The sequence below is a fragment of the Rattus norvegicus genome, chromosome 10 (assembly GCF_021556685.1).
Source record: "Rattus norvegicus strain SHRSP/BbbUtx chromosome 10, alternate assembly SHRSP_T2T, whole genome shotgun sequence".
Classification (NCBI taxonomy): Eukaryota; Metazoa; Chordata; class Mammalia; order Rodentia; family Muridae; genus Rattus; species Rattus norvegicus.
Window position 1 is genome coordinate 36,608,241 of NC_141543.1, and position 18,234 is coordinate 36,626,474.

An 18,234-nucleotide genomic window follows, 5' to 3' on the forward strand; every position below is an offset into this window, starting at 1 on the left:
TGTTGCTAGAAGGCTGTCCACACCTGAATCATCACCTTCTACTCCGTTCCTGTGGATAGACGATCTTAGGAACAACCCGAGAGCTCAGAGAAAGGAAGAGATGGCTCTAGACGAACAACACAGTAGCTCAAGTTTATTTTACACAGGAAACTTTGACTCTCTGCAGGAGATGAAGCCCTCTCTGCCCAAAGCTTGCAAACTAGAGGCTCAGGGACTCTTGGATGTGGGTACCCTGCCTGCCTGCCTGATTTTTACTTTATAGTGCTGTTTGGCCATGGAGGTTGAGAAGGCGATCGAGGAGCGTCCTTCTGACAGAAAGCAGGAAGGTCCGGGAGGAGGAACTAAGTGTCCATTTGTATGAGGAGGTGGCTACACACCTTGTGTGGGAGAGACTTGCTTGCTGTTCATTAGCTGAGATCATTGCCACAGATACAAACAGCCAGTGGGCAGACAAAGGCCTGTGTGAAGGGCAGAACAAGCTTCCATTGTGGAGGCTGGGCTGACGGCTGGCTTCCCTCTCCTCTCATCAGTATCTCAAAGTATCTATCAGGAGCCTAGCAGGCCGCTCCCCACTGGACAAGGTCCTTTCCTGGCCTGTGAATTCCACCCAACACTGGTCTTAACACATGTCCCTGGCTCTGTGTCCACCACGGAAGCTTTTTCTCTTCTCCAGCATGCTCTTGAACCCACCTCTCTCCTCAGTTCAGGGAGTTCCCTTTTTCTAGCTTTCAATTCCAACACCACCCCCTGAAGGATACTTCTCGAAGGCCCTTGATCCCCTTACCCACTGTGGCATTAAGTGTCCTTTAAGAATCATATTTGTGGGGTTGGGGATTTAGCTCAGCGCAAGGCCCTGGGTTCAGTCCCCCGCTCCGAAAAAAAGAAAAAAAAAATCATGTTTGTTCCCCTTTCCAAATTTGAGCTCAGTCTGTGTTTTATACAGCACATGGTGATTGAATACGTACCTCTCACTGTAATCCAACCTCCCTAAAGTACAGACAACCTTCCTGTACAGGTTGGTCTGCCTTTTTTGCTACCCCACCAAAACAGGAGCACAGTGTTGGTTATATAACACGTGATCACTAATCACACAATAAAAGCTGAATGTTGGGGGCTGGGATGTAGTTTAGGTGATGGCGGGCTTGTCTCCAACCTAGTGAGTGGGAGGTGGAGGCAGGAGGATCAGGAGTTGAAGGCCCTCCCTGGCTACATGCCAATGTGGACTGCAGGAAACCCTGTCTTCATTTTTTTTTTTAAGTTAGGTGTGTAGGCATGTGAGGGATAAGAGACACATTCGAATCTCTCTCGAGTTTGGGAGTTTGGGTCTTCCTATGCAAGCCTGGAAGTTTCTCTCCATGACTGATGGAAATAAGTTCTTTTCAACCTGAACTATGAAATATTTTTAACAAATGCCTCATTTAGTAAATTTTCAGGTTTTTTTTTTCTACCCTGTATGTATATAATAACTATATTTTCTTCATCAACCGCGTGTAACTCTGAAAACTAAATTTACAGGAAAAGACAACTGAAACAACTAACGTGGAATTTTAAAATCAAAAGCCTCCGGTATCTGTGAGCAGCCGACAGCCAGGAGTGCTGTTTGCGTAGGTGTGCTGATAACAGCATTTGGTTTTGTTTTAGGCCACACGCGGGGCACGTCACAGACACAGAACAAAAATATAAATATTATTAAAAAAAAAAACCCCACTGCTGTGATAACACAAGGGCACAGGCCTCAGGAGTGGGAGGTGGTGACACTTATTGCTGTTTCATAAGTGTGACTGTGCAACTGTTATGAATCATAATACAAATATATGTTTCAGGCAGCCCCTGTGAAGGGGTCTTTTGACCCCCAAAGGGCCCATGGTCTGAGAACCACTGCTCTAGGAGCTTCCAAGCCCCTCCAGTATCTGCCATATATATATATATATATATATATATATACATATATATATACATATATATATATTTTTTATTTTTTTTTCCAAGACTAGAAAACTGCTCCATTTATTCAGGTCTCACACTAAGCTGCAGAATGAACTCACCAGCCGTAGTCCGTGCTTCCGACGCAAGGCTAATCAATGACCCTGCGAACACTGACTAGGGACCATCGTATGTCTTGTACAGAGGTTCAATACCATCCAGGAGATGAAAAATACAGTACCACACACTGAGCGCTAGGACGGAGTCTGGGCAGAGGGGATTTAAGCCTTTCACCCACTCAGCAGTAGGACAGAGTATGCTCCAGGCTCTGCAGGGTGCTGGAGGAGTAGTGAGTGGGGCAGACCTGACACACGGTCCTTCTAAGAACAGAGGAGGACACAAGCCAAGTGGGAATTCTGTACGTGCGTCAGTTGGGGTGCATATAAGGGCATAGCAATCTGCAGCCATGTTACTGTGGCCACTGAGGTCAGGACAGTTCAAACCAGTAGTGAATCACAGAATTTAGTCACTGTGCTAGCAGGTTCCTGGAGGAGATGCATGCGTGTTATGGTGACGGTGACATGAAGCCAGTGACTCTCAAGGACAGTAGGATCTGGCCCTATGCTGACGCAGACCTGTAGAGAATGAGCCTCAGTTTATCTAGCCATCTTCACCTGCAGACGTAGCCATGTGGCTAGACCTCGGAGCAGAGGGAGGCGATGGGAGGGCTGGTGGAGGGCCTGTGGGTCAGGGCTGAGTTTGAATTTTCAGTACGATGAAGTTTTAAGGCAGAGCAATACAACTGAACTGGACTTGTTTAAAGATTCTTTTGATGTTCCCTGGAGAAACTGGCTGTGTCGTTTTGTGGCCTACCACTCTACCTACCCACCACCCAAATCAACCACCACCGCCTTCTCATTCTTTCCTGTGTCTCAGGTAGTTAAGGCTGGCCTTGAACTCAATACCTAACCAAAGATACCCTTGAACTCTGAATTCTTTTGCTGCAGCTCTCCAGGTGCTGGGGTGACAGGTGTGTGCTGCTACACCTGGCTCCATAAAGCTTCCTTTTAGCATGCTCCTGCCTCAGCTCTGCCATGAAAAAGGCGTGGCCGTCAGAGGAGTTATGTCTAAGTATTTCCCCATATTGAGCACAATGAGAAAGGATTTGGTTTGTTTGTTTGTCTGTTTGTTTTCCCATAAAAGTCCCCAAAATGGAAGGCAAGTCATCTAGCTGTGACCTGGAACTCCCTGTAGGTCCCAGATGGCCTCTTTCTAATCTGGATTGAACAACTCTGCAGTCCGTTAGGATTTTCTTGCTCTTGACTTACACTTTTTCTTACACTTTTCTTACACTTCCTGGTAAAGAATCAGATAGCTAGGGCAGAGTTCAGTATTAGCAGAGGCTTGAGTTTTACAAACGAGACAGAAGTGGCTCAGAGGTACATGCTACCAAAGAGAACCTCCCATGTAATGGAGGTGGCTGGAAGAAACACAAGTTTTCATCACTTCCGCCTGTGTCTTCCTGCTGTGTTTTAATTGATATAACCACCCACGGCCTCTTTTCCTGACTTTTTTGATTCCTGGTTGGTTTTTCTTTCCCCTCCTCCATTGCTGCAGGATGACTAGCCTTAGACCTTCCCTGGAAAGTCAGGGATAGTCTGTCACCGTGCTTGTCACTGTTCTGAATCACAGACGAAAGCCAGGCCCCACTGCTGTGCAAATTACCTTCAACACCAAGCACCGAGATCAGCTAAGGGTAAAGACTTCTCACCAGCACAGGAAGTGTCATCAAAGTCTCATCTGTTCATAAAATATTTTTATAGCTTTTGAACCATGATGAATTAAAAAGTTCTTTTGTGTGCATGTGTGCTTGTGTATGTGACAGTGCATATGTAGAGGTCAGAGTGCAATCATGTGTGTGTGTGTGTGTGTGTGTGTGTGTGTGTGTGTTCATGTGATGATGGTGCATGTGCAGAGGTCAGAATATAATCGTGTGTATGTAAGAGTGTGTGTGAGTGTGTGTGTGTTCATGTATATGAGGGTGCAGGTATGGTGCCTTAGATGTTGGTCCTCACTTTCTAGCCTTAGACCCTGGTTCTTACTGAATGCTGTGCACTCCAGGCTGGCCAGTCCTATGACTTTCTGGGGATCCTGCCGTCTCCACCTCCCATCTTGTCAAAGGACCATTGATCGGTGTTACTGATGTGTGCTTCTGGGGATCTGAACTCAGGTCTTCATAGTTGTCCCACTTCTACCTTACCCTCGGACCCACCTCCCCAGTCCTCAGGATGAGTTTTCTAAAGCGAGAAACTACAAAGAGAAATGCTTAAGCCAGGACGGGTGCCAAAGCCAGTAATGCAGAGTGGGGAAGGCGTGAGGGGAGTCTGAGGCCCGCCCTGCGTATACAGGAAGACGCCCGTCTCAGAAGAGAAAGCATCGGTGTCGCCTCAGCTGGGGACCGGGGTGTGATCATTCTACTTCTGCAGAAGGTGCTCAGGGTGTCACTGAGGAGTAGAATTGCTCTTGGTGACCACCTGCACAGACCCAGTGTCACAGCACTGTGCATCGCTCCTGCGACGCCCGCTAACACACTGGTGAGGGAGGCCTAGAGAGCTAACAGGGCCCAGGCCTCCTGTACAACTATCTGTTGTCAGCAGAATTAAGTAAAAGTGAACAGGCGTTTGGTGTCAGGATCCCAAACTGATTTATTGTAAGGAACCCACATCAAAAGTCTTCAAAGCATCCGAAGGTTAATTTTGCGCGGTTTTCTGCTTTAATGTTTTCTTTCCCTATTATACTTCATTTAAAATCGAGGGGCCGGAAGGACTTCCATCAAACGCCAAAACCCAGGATGTTGGCAATTTGCTGAGCCTTTGAGGCCGAGGACATGGCTTCTCTTGGCTAAAGGGAATTACCAAGATTCGCCGTGCTTACATTGAAAAAGTCCATGTGATTGTAATGAGGTCAGATTTATGTGGAAAACGGCATTTGACTCTATTAAGCTCTCCTCTTGGGTTAAAAAAAAATGACCATTTTTCAGCTGACTTCCCAGAGAGAATCATGAGGCCAATCTCAAAAGAGTGTTTTCTTAAGCAACATCTGGCTTCGAGTCTTAAGGCAATAAAAAGGCAAATTCCACTCATGTATTAGGTGGCTGTCTCTGTCGAGGATGCCTGAAGAACTGACTTACAAATGAAGCAAAGCGCCTCCCGCTACCCCCATCTGGACTCTGGCTTTCTGGTATGAAGGGGGCTCGGGGCCAGGCCTAGCCAGCAAGCAAGAGCTCTAAACATTCCCTTATATGGGCACATATGTTGTTAGTGTGTTTCCTGTGGAACAGGCCAGAAATCAGGCTTCCCACACCCACCACGACCCTCTGCATGGAAAGTATGAACAGTGGTTTGCCTCCTCATCTGGGTCTCTCTTGGCGGATAAAAGTCCACCCAGGACTCACCGTGTTCTTCCTGCTGCACGGGCTTCTGGGTCCCAGCAGCTCTCTGCAGTGCAAACCTGCATTTTGTGTGTCTCCTTGCCAGGGTAGGTTGCAAAGTGCAGGGCAGGCTGTTTTCTCCCCCTCCACCTCTTCTGAGTAATGGCATAGGTGACTCTCACCTCTTACCCTCCCCCCATACGCTCGGCTGTCAAGGGAATAATAGAATTATCATCCTGGTTCAGATTTATATCTGATCAACAGAGAAAGACCTGTAGCCAAGACACTGTGGCCCGCAAAGCAACGTTCCCTTTGCTAACAGCAGCAGCATTTTCCCTCCTGACAACCTGCGGGGTGAAGTCTTCAATCGGAGCCAGCCCGTGTCGAGACACCAGCCCTCCGGATAATATCCATTTAAGTGTGCAAACATTTCCTTTTTTTTTTTTTTTTTTTGGTTCTTTTTTTCGGAGCTGGGGACCGAACCCAGGGCCTTGCGCTTCCTAGGTAAGCGCTCTACCACTGAGCTAAATCCCCAGCCCCCAAACATTTCCTTTTAAGGGAGACATAACTGTTTGCTGCGATGCCCTGAAGGATGGAGGGTGTAAAGTAGAAGGTGGAAACCCTCTTCCCTCTCATTGCTGTCTCCACCACCCTCACAGATGCCATCCACCTTCTGCGCTTGGCTCAGCAGACTTTTAAAGCTAACACAACGACCAGTTTTATAGGAGAAAGGCTGGCATACAAGCCTCTGGAAAAATATCCTTCAGGAAGTGAGCAGTGGCTATCTTAACACAACAGTGTGATCCTTGTTCAGTTTCTGCTTATCTGCGTTTCTCCGACTGGGGATTGACTTCAGTCGCCAGAGGAGGTAAAACAGAGAGGAATGAGAATGTGCAGAAGCAGGAGGTCACCCGTGGGGCTGGCTCACTCAGCTGCAGGATGCAAAGCCTTTAGCCACCCAGCCTTAACTAGCTCCTTAACCAGTACCTTAACCAGCTCCTTAACCAGTTTAACTAGTTCCTTAACCAGCTTAACCAGCTTGGCTGTGCACATGTCCTTGTCCCTCAGTGGGTGACTTCTGCACTCTGAACCACACCTGGCTCCCGGCCCATCTCCTGGGCTAGCTATAATCCTGGGGACATTGGCACCCTCAGAACCATGTTTTATCAAAAGGCATCTGTTCAAAAGGTCTGATCACAGCGAGAGACACTGTTAACGGTTCACAAAGATGTGAGGAAATCAAAGCTTCCTAAAGTGGCTGAGTGAGAATAAAAATTAACCAGTCTGGGAAACGTCTAGTTTCCCCATCTGCCAAAAAAAAAAAAAAAAAAAAAAAAAAAAAAAAAAAAAAAAAAAAAAACCAAACCGGTGAAGTTGCCCTAGATAAGGGACTCTCTCAATAGGGTCAGGCAGTATCTGGAGCCAGCCTTGTTGTAGCTGAAGAAGACGCTACTGCCACCTAGTGGATGGAGCCGAGAACTGCTGCTCAGCATCCTGTAAAATACAGAACAGGCCTCCAAGAAAGGATTATGTGGTCTCAGGGCCAGCAGGGCTGAGTCTGAGACTCTCCTCACCTGTAGGGATAAAGTTCTCAGCAACGGACTTTTTGAGTGTGGCCCACTGCACTACAAAGATAGAAACAGGCAACAGCACTGAGGTAAGTGGGAGGCTTGTTGCCCCGCCTGTATGTGTTGGGGGAGGGGGACGTCTGTGTCTTAAACAAACGCTCGCACACACACATGTATGTGTGTGTGTGTGTGTGTGTGTGTGTAACACAAAACTGATGTGTAAGAAACCACACACAGTGTGAATAAGAACGTGGGGATCACAGAGTCATCCTTGGGGAAATAGGAATCACCAAGGTGAGGGGAGGACAGGAGAAACAGATCCCACTCAACAGCTGCTACAGCCTGCTATAACGAGTCATCAACGGATACTTGATGAACAATCAAGATGGGTGTGTGTGGTGCTGTACACCTGTGATTTCAGCACACAGGAGGCTGAGACAGGAAGATCTCCTTGAGACCTGAGCATAGGTGCACCATAGCATTTATGCTGCACCTAGAAGGAAGACATCGTTTCAATATAAAACCAAACAGAATTGGGTTTCTATCTTCTTCTAAACACAGTGTGAATTCTGGATAATGCACTCCGTGGTTTGTTTCACCCCGAAAGGCTACACCAACCACAAAGGGAGAAAACGGTGAACTTACCAACCTTAGACACAACTCACCCACAAAAGCCCACTGCACTCTACCTACAATGCACAGAGACATAATATATGTATGCGCCACCTACAAGCCACTGGGGAAGCCCGAGTTAAAGGTAAACGAAGCTCTTAACAGTACTTTACGTGAGAGGGAGTCCGACTGACCAACCACACGCAGCAAGAGCCTGGTGCCCTCAGATCAATCAGAACCACGGTGAGATGCTGGGGCAGCCCCGGGACGGCTGTGATGAGACTCAACCGTCTACCTACTGACAGCACACTCCTGTCAACATCCAGTATTCACCACATCTAATTCATAAGGGTACCCAACTGTCAACAGCCCCAAATGCGATCATTGCTAGTGACAAAATGCCCCAGGTAGGTGAAGGAAGAAATGGTTCTTTTGGCCCACAGTTTTGGGAGTCTTAGTTCATTATTGCAGGGAAGGTGTGTGGCAAGGCACAGAAGCCTGTATTATGATATCCAGAGAGCAGAGAGAGAACACACACTGTGTGTGTGTGTGTATGTGTGTATATGTATATATATATGTGTGTATATGTATGTATATGTATATGTGTGTGTATATATATGTATATATATATATATATATATATATATATATATATATATATATATATAGTGTGGGTACTTGTCTGCATATATGTATATGCACCACATGCTTGCAGTACCATCAGAGGCCAGAAGAGGGCGCCAGGTAACATCAAAACTAGAGTTACAGCCGGTTCATGTGAGCAATGGGTGATTAATTATTGAGCTATTTCTCCGACTCCATACCCCACCCCACCTCCCGTTTTTTCCCCCACTCACATCCCCAGCCTATGGGATGGAGCCATTTACATTCAGGATGAGTCAGTTCCTGTCACCCCTCTAGTTAAGCCTTTTTGGGAATGCCCTTCATGGACACACCTGGAGGGTGTGCTTTACTCACCCATTAGACGCTTCTAGACACAATCAGAATGCAAGTTAAGGTTAGCCATTAGCACCTAGTTGCTCTAAAACAGACTCTAACTCACCTACTAACATGACCAGCACCACCTGTAACATAAGCTGCACAGAGAGCACCAGACGGTAGACATCAGACAGGAAAGGGGAAATATACAGCGTAATCCCAGTTAGATGGCTTCAAGGAGAAAACTAAGCTCTGGAGGCAGAAGTCAGAGCCATGGGGCTTTGCTGGTACGGAGGTGGCACAGAGAATGCCTATGCTGTGGTGACTGCCCTGCTTCTCGACTTGGTGGGGGTTACATGGGCTTGGTGCTTATAAGGGACTCATAATTCACTTAAGATTTACACACCCAACTGCACGTGTCCCTTAAAGACCCCACGCAACCCCACAGAAGAGAAAAAGTCAGGTACTTGATCTTTTATACTCCTGCCTCAGCCTCAATTTTGAGACCCTTATCATGCAACTTAATGAAGAGAAGACATTTATCATTTCAAAGGCACGTTCTTCATACCTTGAAGTTAAAGCTGAGCTGCCGCTGCCGACGGAGAAAGACGGGTCACAGATAATAAAAGAAGGTATCTGTAGTTTATCAGTATGACAGCCATGACAAGTAAAAGCTGAAAATCTACTAGGAGAAGGCAGAAAGTCTGGCAAAAACAAGGCAACAGGATTCTCCCACGACCCCTGCAGCTAGTGACAGTTACCCTTTTAAACCGATGACCAGGTCATTGCTTACACGCCAATATGATTTCCAAGTATTCAGCCATTTTTGGTATGGCTAAATGCCTCTATTGACCACTAATCCATGTCTCTTTCCTGAAATCTAGGGACAACTGACGATCACTAGGCCTGATCAGTTTCTGTCTGTTCCTTAATGGGCTACACTGTAGGTTGGCTGTTTTACACTCGTAATCCTACATTGCATTTATGAACTTGGTTTTTTTTTTTTTTTTATTCTGTGCTCTCTCTTGTACTCAAGACGAAAAACTACTGTTTGACCTTATTCCTGTGAAGTGTCAGTCTCAGAAGAATGGATGGTCTGGTTCCACAGCCCTTTCATGGAAGGCCATTAGCTTTCCCCTCCTCCCTCCGTCTTCCTTCCTCCCCCACTCCCACACTAACTCCTTCCCGTCCTCTCCTTTGTTCTCCCCCTCCTTTTCCTTCCTTTCCTTGTCTCCTCCCATCTTTTCTGTCTTTGCCTTTTTAATAGGAACAATTGATACACCACTTACATATTTATTTTCCACTTTCTAAGCCCCAAAGGCTCTGGAACCCCCATGCCCTGTTGCCAACCCAGTCAGCGCAGAATAGACAGAGTAGGAGCGCCCTCTGCCTTTCGGAACACGACTCCTGTCTATGTCACCTCACTTTGCCCAGCCGTCCAGGCCCGGGGCCAGCACACACACTTGTATAGCTCTCTGTTTCAGTCTGTCTCTGCTGCTGACTTATTTTCCACATTGTTGTGCGTGTGCTCTGGGGCAGGGTAGAGCCAGCTAGGAGAATATAGATGCTGAGTGTCCTTTTGCCCTTAGCGATGGCTCTGGGAAAGATCTTTCCTCTGGAGTTAGCCCGCAGTGACAGCATCATCTCCTGTCTGAAGTGAGGCTCTCACAGCTTCTGAAAGCGGGGGCTCACATGTCTGCCCCTCCCCCCTTCTACCTTCTCCTTGTGCTCTTGAGGCCTTGGTCAATTTTTACTACTTCTCCTTGCGACTTCTGAAGGCTATGTTGCTATAGCAACCCAGGCCCACTGATCCGTGCTACTTGTTATCAGGAAGAGGAGCCATTAGCTGTCTCCAGAGTCCATTTAAAGAGACTACAATTACTTCCCACAGAGGGTACGCCACAGTGCCATTTTAGAGCCCCTGGGGCAGCGAGAGAGGGTCTGAGAGCAGCTGGTCCAAGTTCTTCAAATTACGGTAAGGGCAGATAGCATGCTGCCCAGGCTCACCCAGGATGACACAGACCAGTGAATGATCCTCTCGGCTCTTAACTCTGCAGCCCTCACAGTTAACGCTTCCTTCTGTCTTTGCCTTTGTGGCATCTCTTGCTACCTCATGCCTCTCTCCTCCGTGGACCCAGGCTAACAACAGCCATGTCCTGCTTCATTCTGTCCAGTTGCTGCTCTCTCCTAGTGGCCAACAATACCTTTGAAGAGATCAGTTCCGCCTCCCCACCCCCTCCTGCTCAGAAGCCCCCAACAGCTTCTGCCAGTGTCTTGTAGCCAGAGGTTGCCTGCAGCTTGGCTGCCTCTTGCCCTCAGCTCCTGCTTGTCCTTTCTATGCCTGTTCATCGTGGATGATTTCTGCTCTTAGACACCGAGTTCTATCATCTTAAACAGCACATCCTCCTCATAGTTCCTCCCCATCCCTGCTGGTACCCTGTTCAGTCAGTCACAGCAAATGTCCCTATGTGCACCATATGCATGCACTTTCCTGTGAGAGCTTTGCTTGTGTACCTTTTTCAGAAAGATGCATGACTCTTTGTGGCTGCTATCTAACCCCTGCAGCAGTCAAACAGTCGGCGAGCCAGGTCTTAGCAACTTACATGTTCTGTGCAGCTGGAGGAGATGCCCAGAGTATGTTCCAGTGGACCCAAAGACTTACGTACCCCCACATCCCTCCACCCCCACGGTGGTGCCCTTCTCCATTTCCTCCCACTGTACCAGTCAGCCACTGGGTCCACTGCATGTGGGGAAATGGTGGGAATGAATGTGGAGAGCCTCTGGGTAAGTCCCAGGAGTAGAACAGGACCAGGGATGCAGATGACCCACTAGTCAGCAAACGGGCTGGTCCCAGGCTTCCTGAGATGTGTCTACATACGTAGGCATCCTTGTTTCAGCTCTGACCATGCTACTGTTGCCCATCTGCACACCAGAGCACATGCTGGCCCCCAAGCTCCCTCGGTACCACAAGTACCTGTTCTGCATTCCAAAGCCTTAGCATCTGAGCACTTCCAACCTCCTCCCCTCTGCTAAACTCCCTCTGGCTCATGGGCCTTCCTCCCCACGGTTACTCTTTCTCCTTCTGATCCTCATGTTTCAGCTGCTTTCTCTGCCTCACTCTCTGTCTTTGATGCAGTCTCCCTCATCTGTTTTTCCTCTCTCTGTCTCATCTTCCCCCTCTCTGCTGTCCTGCACACCTCCTCTTTCTATCCCCCGCCACCATCCTGGCTCTGCTCTGGCTTCTCTCAGCCTTGTTCAGTCAGCTGGGCACGTTCTGTTTGCTACTTTCTCTCCCTGCCCTGGACTCTTCCAGATGCCTCTGGCTGTTCTCTACCTCATAGCTACTATAAAAACCTTCCCCTTAACCTACCCTGGAATGCTCAGGTCAGTTTATATGCACACCACTGGCTATTTTTGCCTCTCCCCCCACAGGCCCCGTGCTTACTCCTCGCAGCACCTCAGATATCATCATTATTGTTTCCATGACAACCAGGCAGATACCCTGGGGGCCCACACCCTCAAAGTATTCTCAGCTAAAACTTTATGGTGCAACTGAGCATGCCCAGGGCATTTCTGTCTACCACATCCCTTTTTAGCTCTCCTTTCTAGGGACTAGAGAGATGGCTCAGTAGTCAAGCACACTGGCTGCTCCCTCAGAGAACCCAGGCTTGGTTCTCAGTACACACAGGATGCCTATAATCATCCACACCCGGTTTCAGGGGATGTGATGCCCTCTTCTGGCCTATGACGGTACTGCACACATATGGCGCACACATACATGCAGGCAAAATACTCTTTTTTTTAAAAACCTTTTATACATCAGTAAGTTGATATTTATATGCAGGTGAGGGATGTCAAGGCCATGATTGGACAGTAAAAAAACAAGGTGGGGACAAAGTTTTTGTAAGGCAGGAGAGAAGGAGAAGAAAGGAAGAATCAAGATGGAGATAGAGAAAGATGACTCAGATCCTGGTGGTCCTGAGTTGCCAAGGTGGCTGGGATGGATTTCTGTAAGCAAACTTATCTGATTAGGTGGGCGGTTTATATCCTTATCAATTGGTTGTGAGTTTATCGTGTGGATTGAGAATTTAACACATAAAGCTGATTGTTGGGCTACAGTCTGTTAAGTCCCAATTTTAACGGGTTGTTGGGAGTTTTTATTAGGGGGCGGGTGTTGGGAATACAAACAGAGCAGCAGCAGAGAGGTACCAGAGGGAAGACACCGTTGGCACCAGGGGGTTGATGCTGGAATATGAAGAGTCCACAGTAAGAGAGTTGTAAGATAGGTGGTCGCTGCATGAAACTGGCGTGGCCTGGGTCAGAGAGTGTACTTTGGGGGCAGCGTGGAGCTGCTGAGATAAATTAGCACTAGTTCCTAAGGCCCCATGGAGCCAGAACTTACAAGAGTAGGACGGCGAGGGTACACATGGGAACCGGTTCCGCCCCTTTTTTATTTTTACCACAACATACATCAAAATGATGACCTTCAACACGCCAGGAACAGTCCTTAACTGGGCAAGCTCCTAAACACGTGACTTTTGGCATAAATATGTATAGGTTCCTTGGATAAGGTCCCCATGCTTTCTTTGTTCATGGAGGAACAGCCCTGCGCTTCCTGTGCCTGCTGTAGCTAACAGCTCTCGCCATTCTTGGTTGGGATGATTCTGCCCCTGCATTCAGCAGGATCCACACCTGCTGCATCCTTCCCGAGCGCACAGGGTGCAGGGAGCAGCTGGCAATGGCGGCTCCTTCCCCTAGCCCAGTGCTCTGTTGACACTGTGCTTTACAAAAGCATAGACCACTGAGACCTGGCTACCTGCTCTGAGGACTGGGTCAGACCAGTGAGGGGGGCAGTCAGCGCTGGAGAGCCCAGGTCTGAGTGTCTTCAGAACCTTGGTCCCCACGGGACTCCTGATCGTCAAGAATGAGACTATACTTGTCGGGGCTGAAGCCTTGGCATCTGGGTATGTGTGGGGGGTCCCTTCAGTGTGGGCACACCATGGTTTCTGTGGGTTCAGGACTTACCAGAGCTTGCTCTATGAGGAGGCAGAACAGGATGGCATTGCCCACCTCTCTGAGACTCTGGAACACGTCTGTTTTGAGTTCTGCATACTCGATGATGTCCTTCAGTTGGTGGTGGAAGAACTCCAGGATCCCTGACAGCCACGAAGGGGAGGGCAGTGGGACATGGACACAGGTTAGCTAGGCTTACAGGGTGTGACAACTGAACCCTAGACTTAGTGAACGTCTACCTGCCAGTGTAAGGCTGGCTCAGGAGGCTGACGCAAATTATTTGGGGCCAAATGAAACACGCCCATAATCCCAAGTGAAACAGCTGTGGCCCCTCTGTCCCTTCAGCAGGGACCTGGAATTTTAGCGGGAAGATTATTATTTATAGGTATTACTTATGGAGTTAGGCGTTCTACCTATATACTCTTCTGTTACTCAGCATACTATCAACTAGGAATTATCATCCTCTTCAGATGAGGTCAGAGTGGGTAAGTAACTCCCTCATAGTCACACAGCCAGGAAGTGGAGCAGCTGGACTTGGACTCTAGAGCCTGTAGCCTCGTCCTCTTCCTGTGCTCAGTCACACTCAAGTGAAAAATTATGTCTTTTGGAAACAAAAAAAAAAAAAAAAACCCCATAAGGCACCAAATGTATAGCTTCTATCTATTCCCGTATTGAGTGGTTAAAACAAATGCCCATTTCCAGCCTCAGTCTATCTATGCCATCCTGGGGTACCCGCCCCCTCTGAATAGGAAAACAGGAAGGCCTGCTAGAGGTGTGGAAGACCAAAAGCTTCTTCACTGTTTCAGCCAGTGGCTCTCACCCTTCCTAGTGCCGCCACTGTTCAATACAGCTTTTCATGTGTCCTGACCCCCAATCGGACATTATGTTCGCTGCCACTTCGTAACTGTAATTTTTCTACTGTTATGAATTGTAATGTAAACATCTGTGTTTAACAATGGTCTTAGGGGACTCCTGCGAAATGGTCGTTTGACCCACAGGACGAGAACCACCTGCAGTGTAACTCCCCTGGCCAGTGGGCGTCCTTGGATCGCTGGCTGCTCCTGACACAGGATGATATCACTGCTCAAGGGATTAAAGGCTAACCAGTCAGCGGCAGGCACGGTCAAAGATGTCAATTACCTGGCAGCCCTGCCCCACCTCAGGTGAGCATTCATGTCCATTCACCCACCTGGAGAGCCATACTCGTGACGAGGCAAACGGCATATTTTAGGCATCACCTCTATGAGTGTCTTCACGTACTGCAGAATGGTACCCTGGAGCTGCAAGATAAGAGGCAGATGAACCAGCTGGCGTGGGCTAGCCCACTGCCGCTCTGTGTACCTCCAGGCTGGATGTAGGGCACAGTGGGGTACCAGGTTACTGGTGAGGCTTGTGGCAGAGTATTTAAATGGGGGCGAATATTCCCCTTGTCTGTATAGACAAAAAGAGAGTGAACTTTATGACGGATGTGGGGTGGCTTTTTTCGGGGTTGGGGGTGCTGTTGATATGAGATTAAATCTAACGTAGGCGGGGAACTGTGGAGATAACTTCACGCCATCTAATTTAGGCATGGAAGAAAAAAAATCACAGCACATTCCTCCCCCTCGTTCCCAAGACAAGACATCTTTAATCCATTACGACACCTTCCTGTTTTACTCTGAACTCGGCATGGCAGTCCTTAATGACCTATATAGCTTCTCAGGGTGGTTTCTCAAGAGCTAGACTGAGTGACTTTGGTTTATTCTGTATATGGTTGGTTATAAGTTATTTCTCTCCAGGAGCTCAGATTTCCAGAGAAATCGCTTCCATGTTTAGGCCCTGCGTCAGCGGCACCCCGGGGAATTAAACGAAGGTTCAGAGGGCCATACTTGGGGCGCACACAGAATGTTGGTAAAGGGATACGGGACTTCCTGACAGCCAATTGGTTGTATATTGGTTGCAGTGGTCAAAAAGATACCCCAAGGGTACAAAGTGTGGTAAATGATTAGAGATGTTGCCATGCTCATTAAAAAAAAAAATGGCCCCACATGAGTCATGGATTTACTACACTACAACTTTCGTTTTGTTGTTTTTTTTTTCTGTTTGTTTGGTGGTTTTAAAGGGTCTCATGTAGTCCAAGATGGCCTCAAACTTACTATGTAGCTGAGGGCGATTTTGAACACACGGCCCTCCTAGATGCTGGAATTACAGGTTGGTACCGCCGCAGCTCTATGGGGATACCAGGGACTGAACCAAGGACGGTGTATATTTCAGGCAAGCACTACGCCGAATGAGCAACACACCCAGCCCATCGCCCTCAATCCGGAGAACACAGCTGGGCAGAACCAGCGCTCTGGCTTTGAATGTCAGAATCAGGATTTCTCAGTTTGTCAAGCAAAAGCAAGGAGTGAGTTCTGAGCCACAAATGGGGGTGGGGGGAGGTACAGCTAAGAGGGGATAGAGAGACGGTTCTGTGATTACGAGCACTGGCTACTCTTGCTAAAGCATCCACATCGGTGGCTCATGAGCGCTTGCAACCCTGCTTGTGGGGAAAATATATCGCCCTCTTCTGGTGCCTGCGGGTACTGCATGCTCTTGATACACATAGGCAATCACACATACAAACACATAAGTAAAAATGAAAGCGATATAAGAGGTACAAAAAATATGCCAGAAGATGCGTAGGAACCACCAAGAAATAAAGGCCAAGGACTCCTTGGGGGTGACGTAAATTGGCAGAGCTGGTTTTCAGCTCAGAAACGCCAACCCTGTGCCCAGCTGTTGAACATCTGCAGCAGCACCCAAGTCTTCCCTTACCAAGCTCTTGACGATTTTCAGCAGTTCCTCCATGACCACGGCGATGCCCTGGTAGCCCAGCAGTCTGCAGATGGTCTTGAAGTGAGGGGGCCCCACAAAGTTGCGGTAGGAGCTGTAGATGTGGCTGTAGGCAATGTTGAGAGGCTGGGAACAGAGGTTGACATAAGGAAAGTGAGAGAAGCTCTAATGGATCCTCGAGGAGAGTCCTGCAGGTATCGTGCTGCCGCCAGGGCTCCCTCTCTGAGACACTGGTCCTGGAGTGAGATGCAGCCAGTGACTAGGGACGGAGCAAACATCAGTAGTTTGCTGGAGAAGCTGCTGCCAGTGGAAGAAGGGCAAGGGGTGAGAATACAAGAAAGCCTGCCACTGCTGACTGTCCACAGACAAACTGAAGCTTCCCTAAATCAAGCCATGGTCTGGGATAAAGTGACAGCCTTTCTCCCAGAGGTGACTTGGTATCTAGAGATTGGATGTGAGACAGACAGAAAGATTGGACGGCTGACTGACCACCGTCTTCTCTGCTCTTGGCCATTTCCACCTATGAGCTGTTTGGTGATGGCTAGCCCTGGAGGTCATGCGATTTGTGTCTGAGAACCCAGGAAGATCAGCAGGCTTTGAGCCTTGCTTTCCCCCTCTGTGAACGATGGGTATCGGGTTACATTACCGGTGTCAGAACTTTCAGGGCAGCACTCCGTCACAGGACGGATGTCACAAGTGCTCAGATGCACAAGACACACAGTAGAGCTGTTAGGCTGGGGACTGGTGTGGGACCCAGAGCTCTGGTCTTGGACCACCACCATCCAATGGACCCTGGAGGAAACCCTAACTGAATCAGTCAGAGAGACCTCTCTGAGCTGGGTGTGCATCTGTAATCCTATTACTTAGATAGTTGAGGCGGGGGGACTGTGAATTCAAGACCAGCTTGGGCTACATAGTGAAATCCTGTTTGCCTAGCATGAATGAGGCTCTGGGTTCTACCCCAGCACAGTTGGTGAAGACAGGAGATTCCTGACTGCCTGAGAGTGCATGGCCAAGACATCAGGTCCTAGACTGGTGTTTGTGAAGGGCTGCTGTGTAGAAGCACTCATGCCATGCTCTGTGGGGCTCACCTGTGCATTCCCATCCAACACACACAACAAACAAATGAGATCTGTAACCATCTTAGCCCCACTTCACAGATGAGGCAACTGAGGCTCCGGGTAGTCAGATGCTTGCTCAAGGTCACACAGTCCCTAAGTGACTAAGCTCAGACCTGAAGCAGGTATGACCGACTCTGACCTCTATCTCTTGTTTCTCCTTCCTTTTTAGGGGTTGAAATCATCTTACTTAGATATTCAATTCCTTTGCTAAGGCTTCACCTTATTTCTGGGCATGATTTTCTTAACCGTTCTTTAAAATCTTGTGCGTAGCATGCCAGCATGAGAAGGCTGCCCCATCTGCTATTAGCTATTAGTTTTCTGTCAGTTGGTTCCTTAGAGATTCTACACGAACTAAGTGGGAACCATTGTGATGCATGTGGAGGCATGAAAAGGGCCTCCACTCCCTCCTGAGTCATCCGGGAAGATTTAATTAGGTTCGGCCTGCGCTCTGAGTGTAATATGCTTCGCTCTACGTGAATTATCCTAACCTTCACAATGTGCGCATCGCTGCTCTCAGATTCTGTCACATTAAGGGTGGGTGAAGCTGGGGAACACAGTTAGCATTCCCATCAGTAAAGTGGATGCATGCTAAACTGGAACGCCCGCTGAGCGTGTCTGGCGAGCTCGTGCCTGTACACAGGGGGTCATGAAGCACGAGAAAAAAGTGTTCTGCACTGAGGACCTGGAGCTATTGCAAGAAACTGCTTAAACCTACAGAAGGACAGATAGCCTGTGTCGTGTTTAAATGTGTGGGGTGGTTTATGTAGGAAGGGAAATCTCTGAGTACAATGTCCACTGAAGTCCACGCTGAGTC

At 48.3% G+C, this 18,234-nt stretch overlaps 1 protein-coding gene across 11 annotated transcripts in view; it reads right to left on the reverse strand.

Annotated features, from left to right (window-relative positions):
• Window positions 1-18,234, reverse strand: part of Cyfip2 (cytoplasmic FMR1 interacting protein 2) — a 119,630-nt gene that overhangs the window by 15,715 nt on the left and 85,681 nt on the right. For all 11 annotated transcript variants that reach the window (NM_001446893.1, XM_087571626.1, XM_087571631.1 and 8 more), the window contains 3 exon segments: window positions 13,498-13,628; window positions 14,675-14,765; window positions 16,282-16,425. In NM_001446893.1, the coding sequence (NP_001433822.1) occupies window positions 13,498-13,628; window positions 14,675-14,765; window positions 16,282-16,425 (366 nt within the window).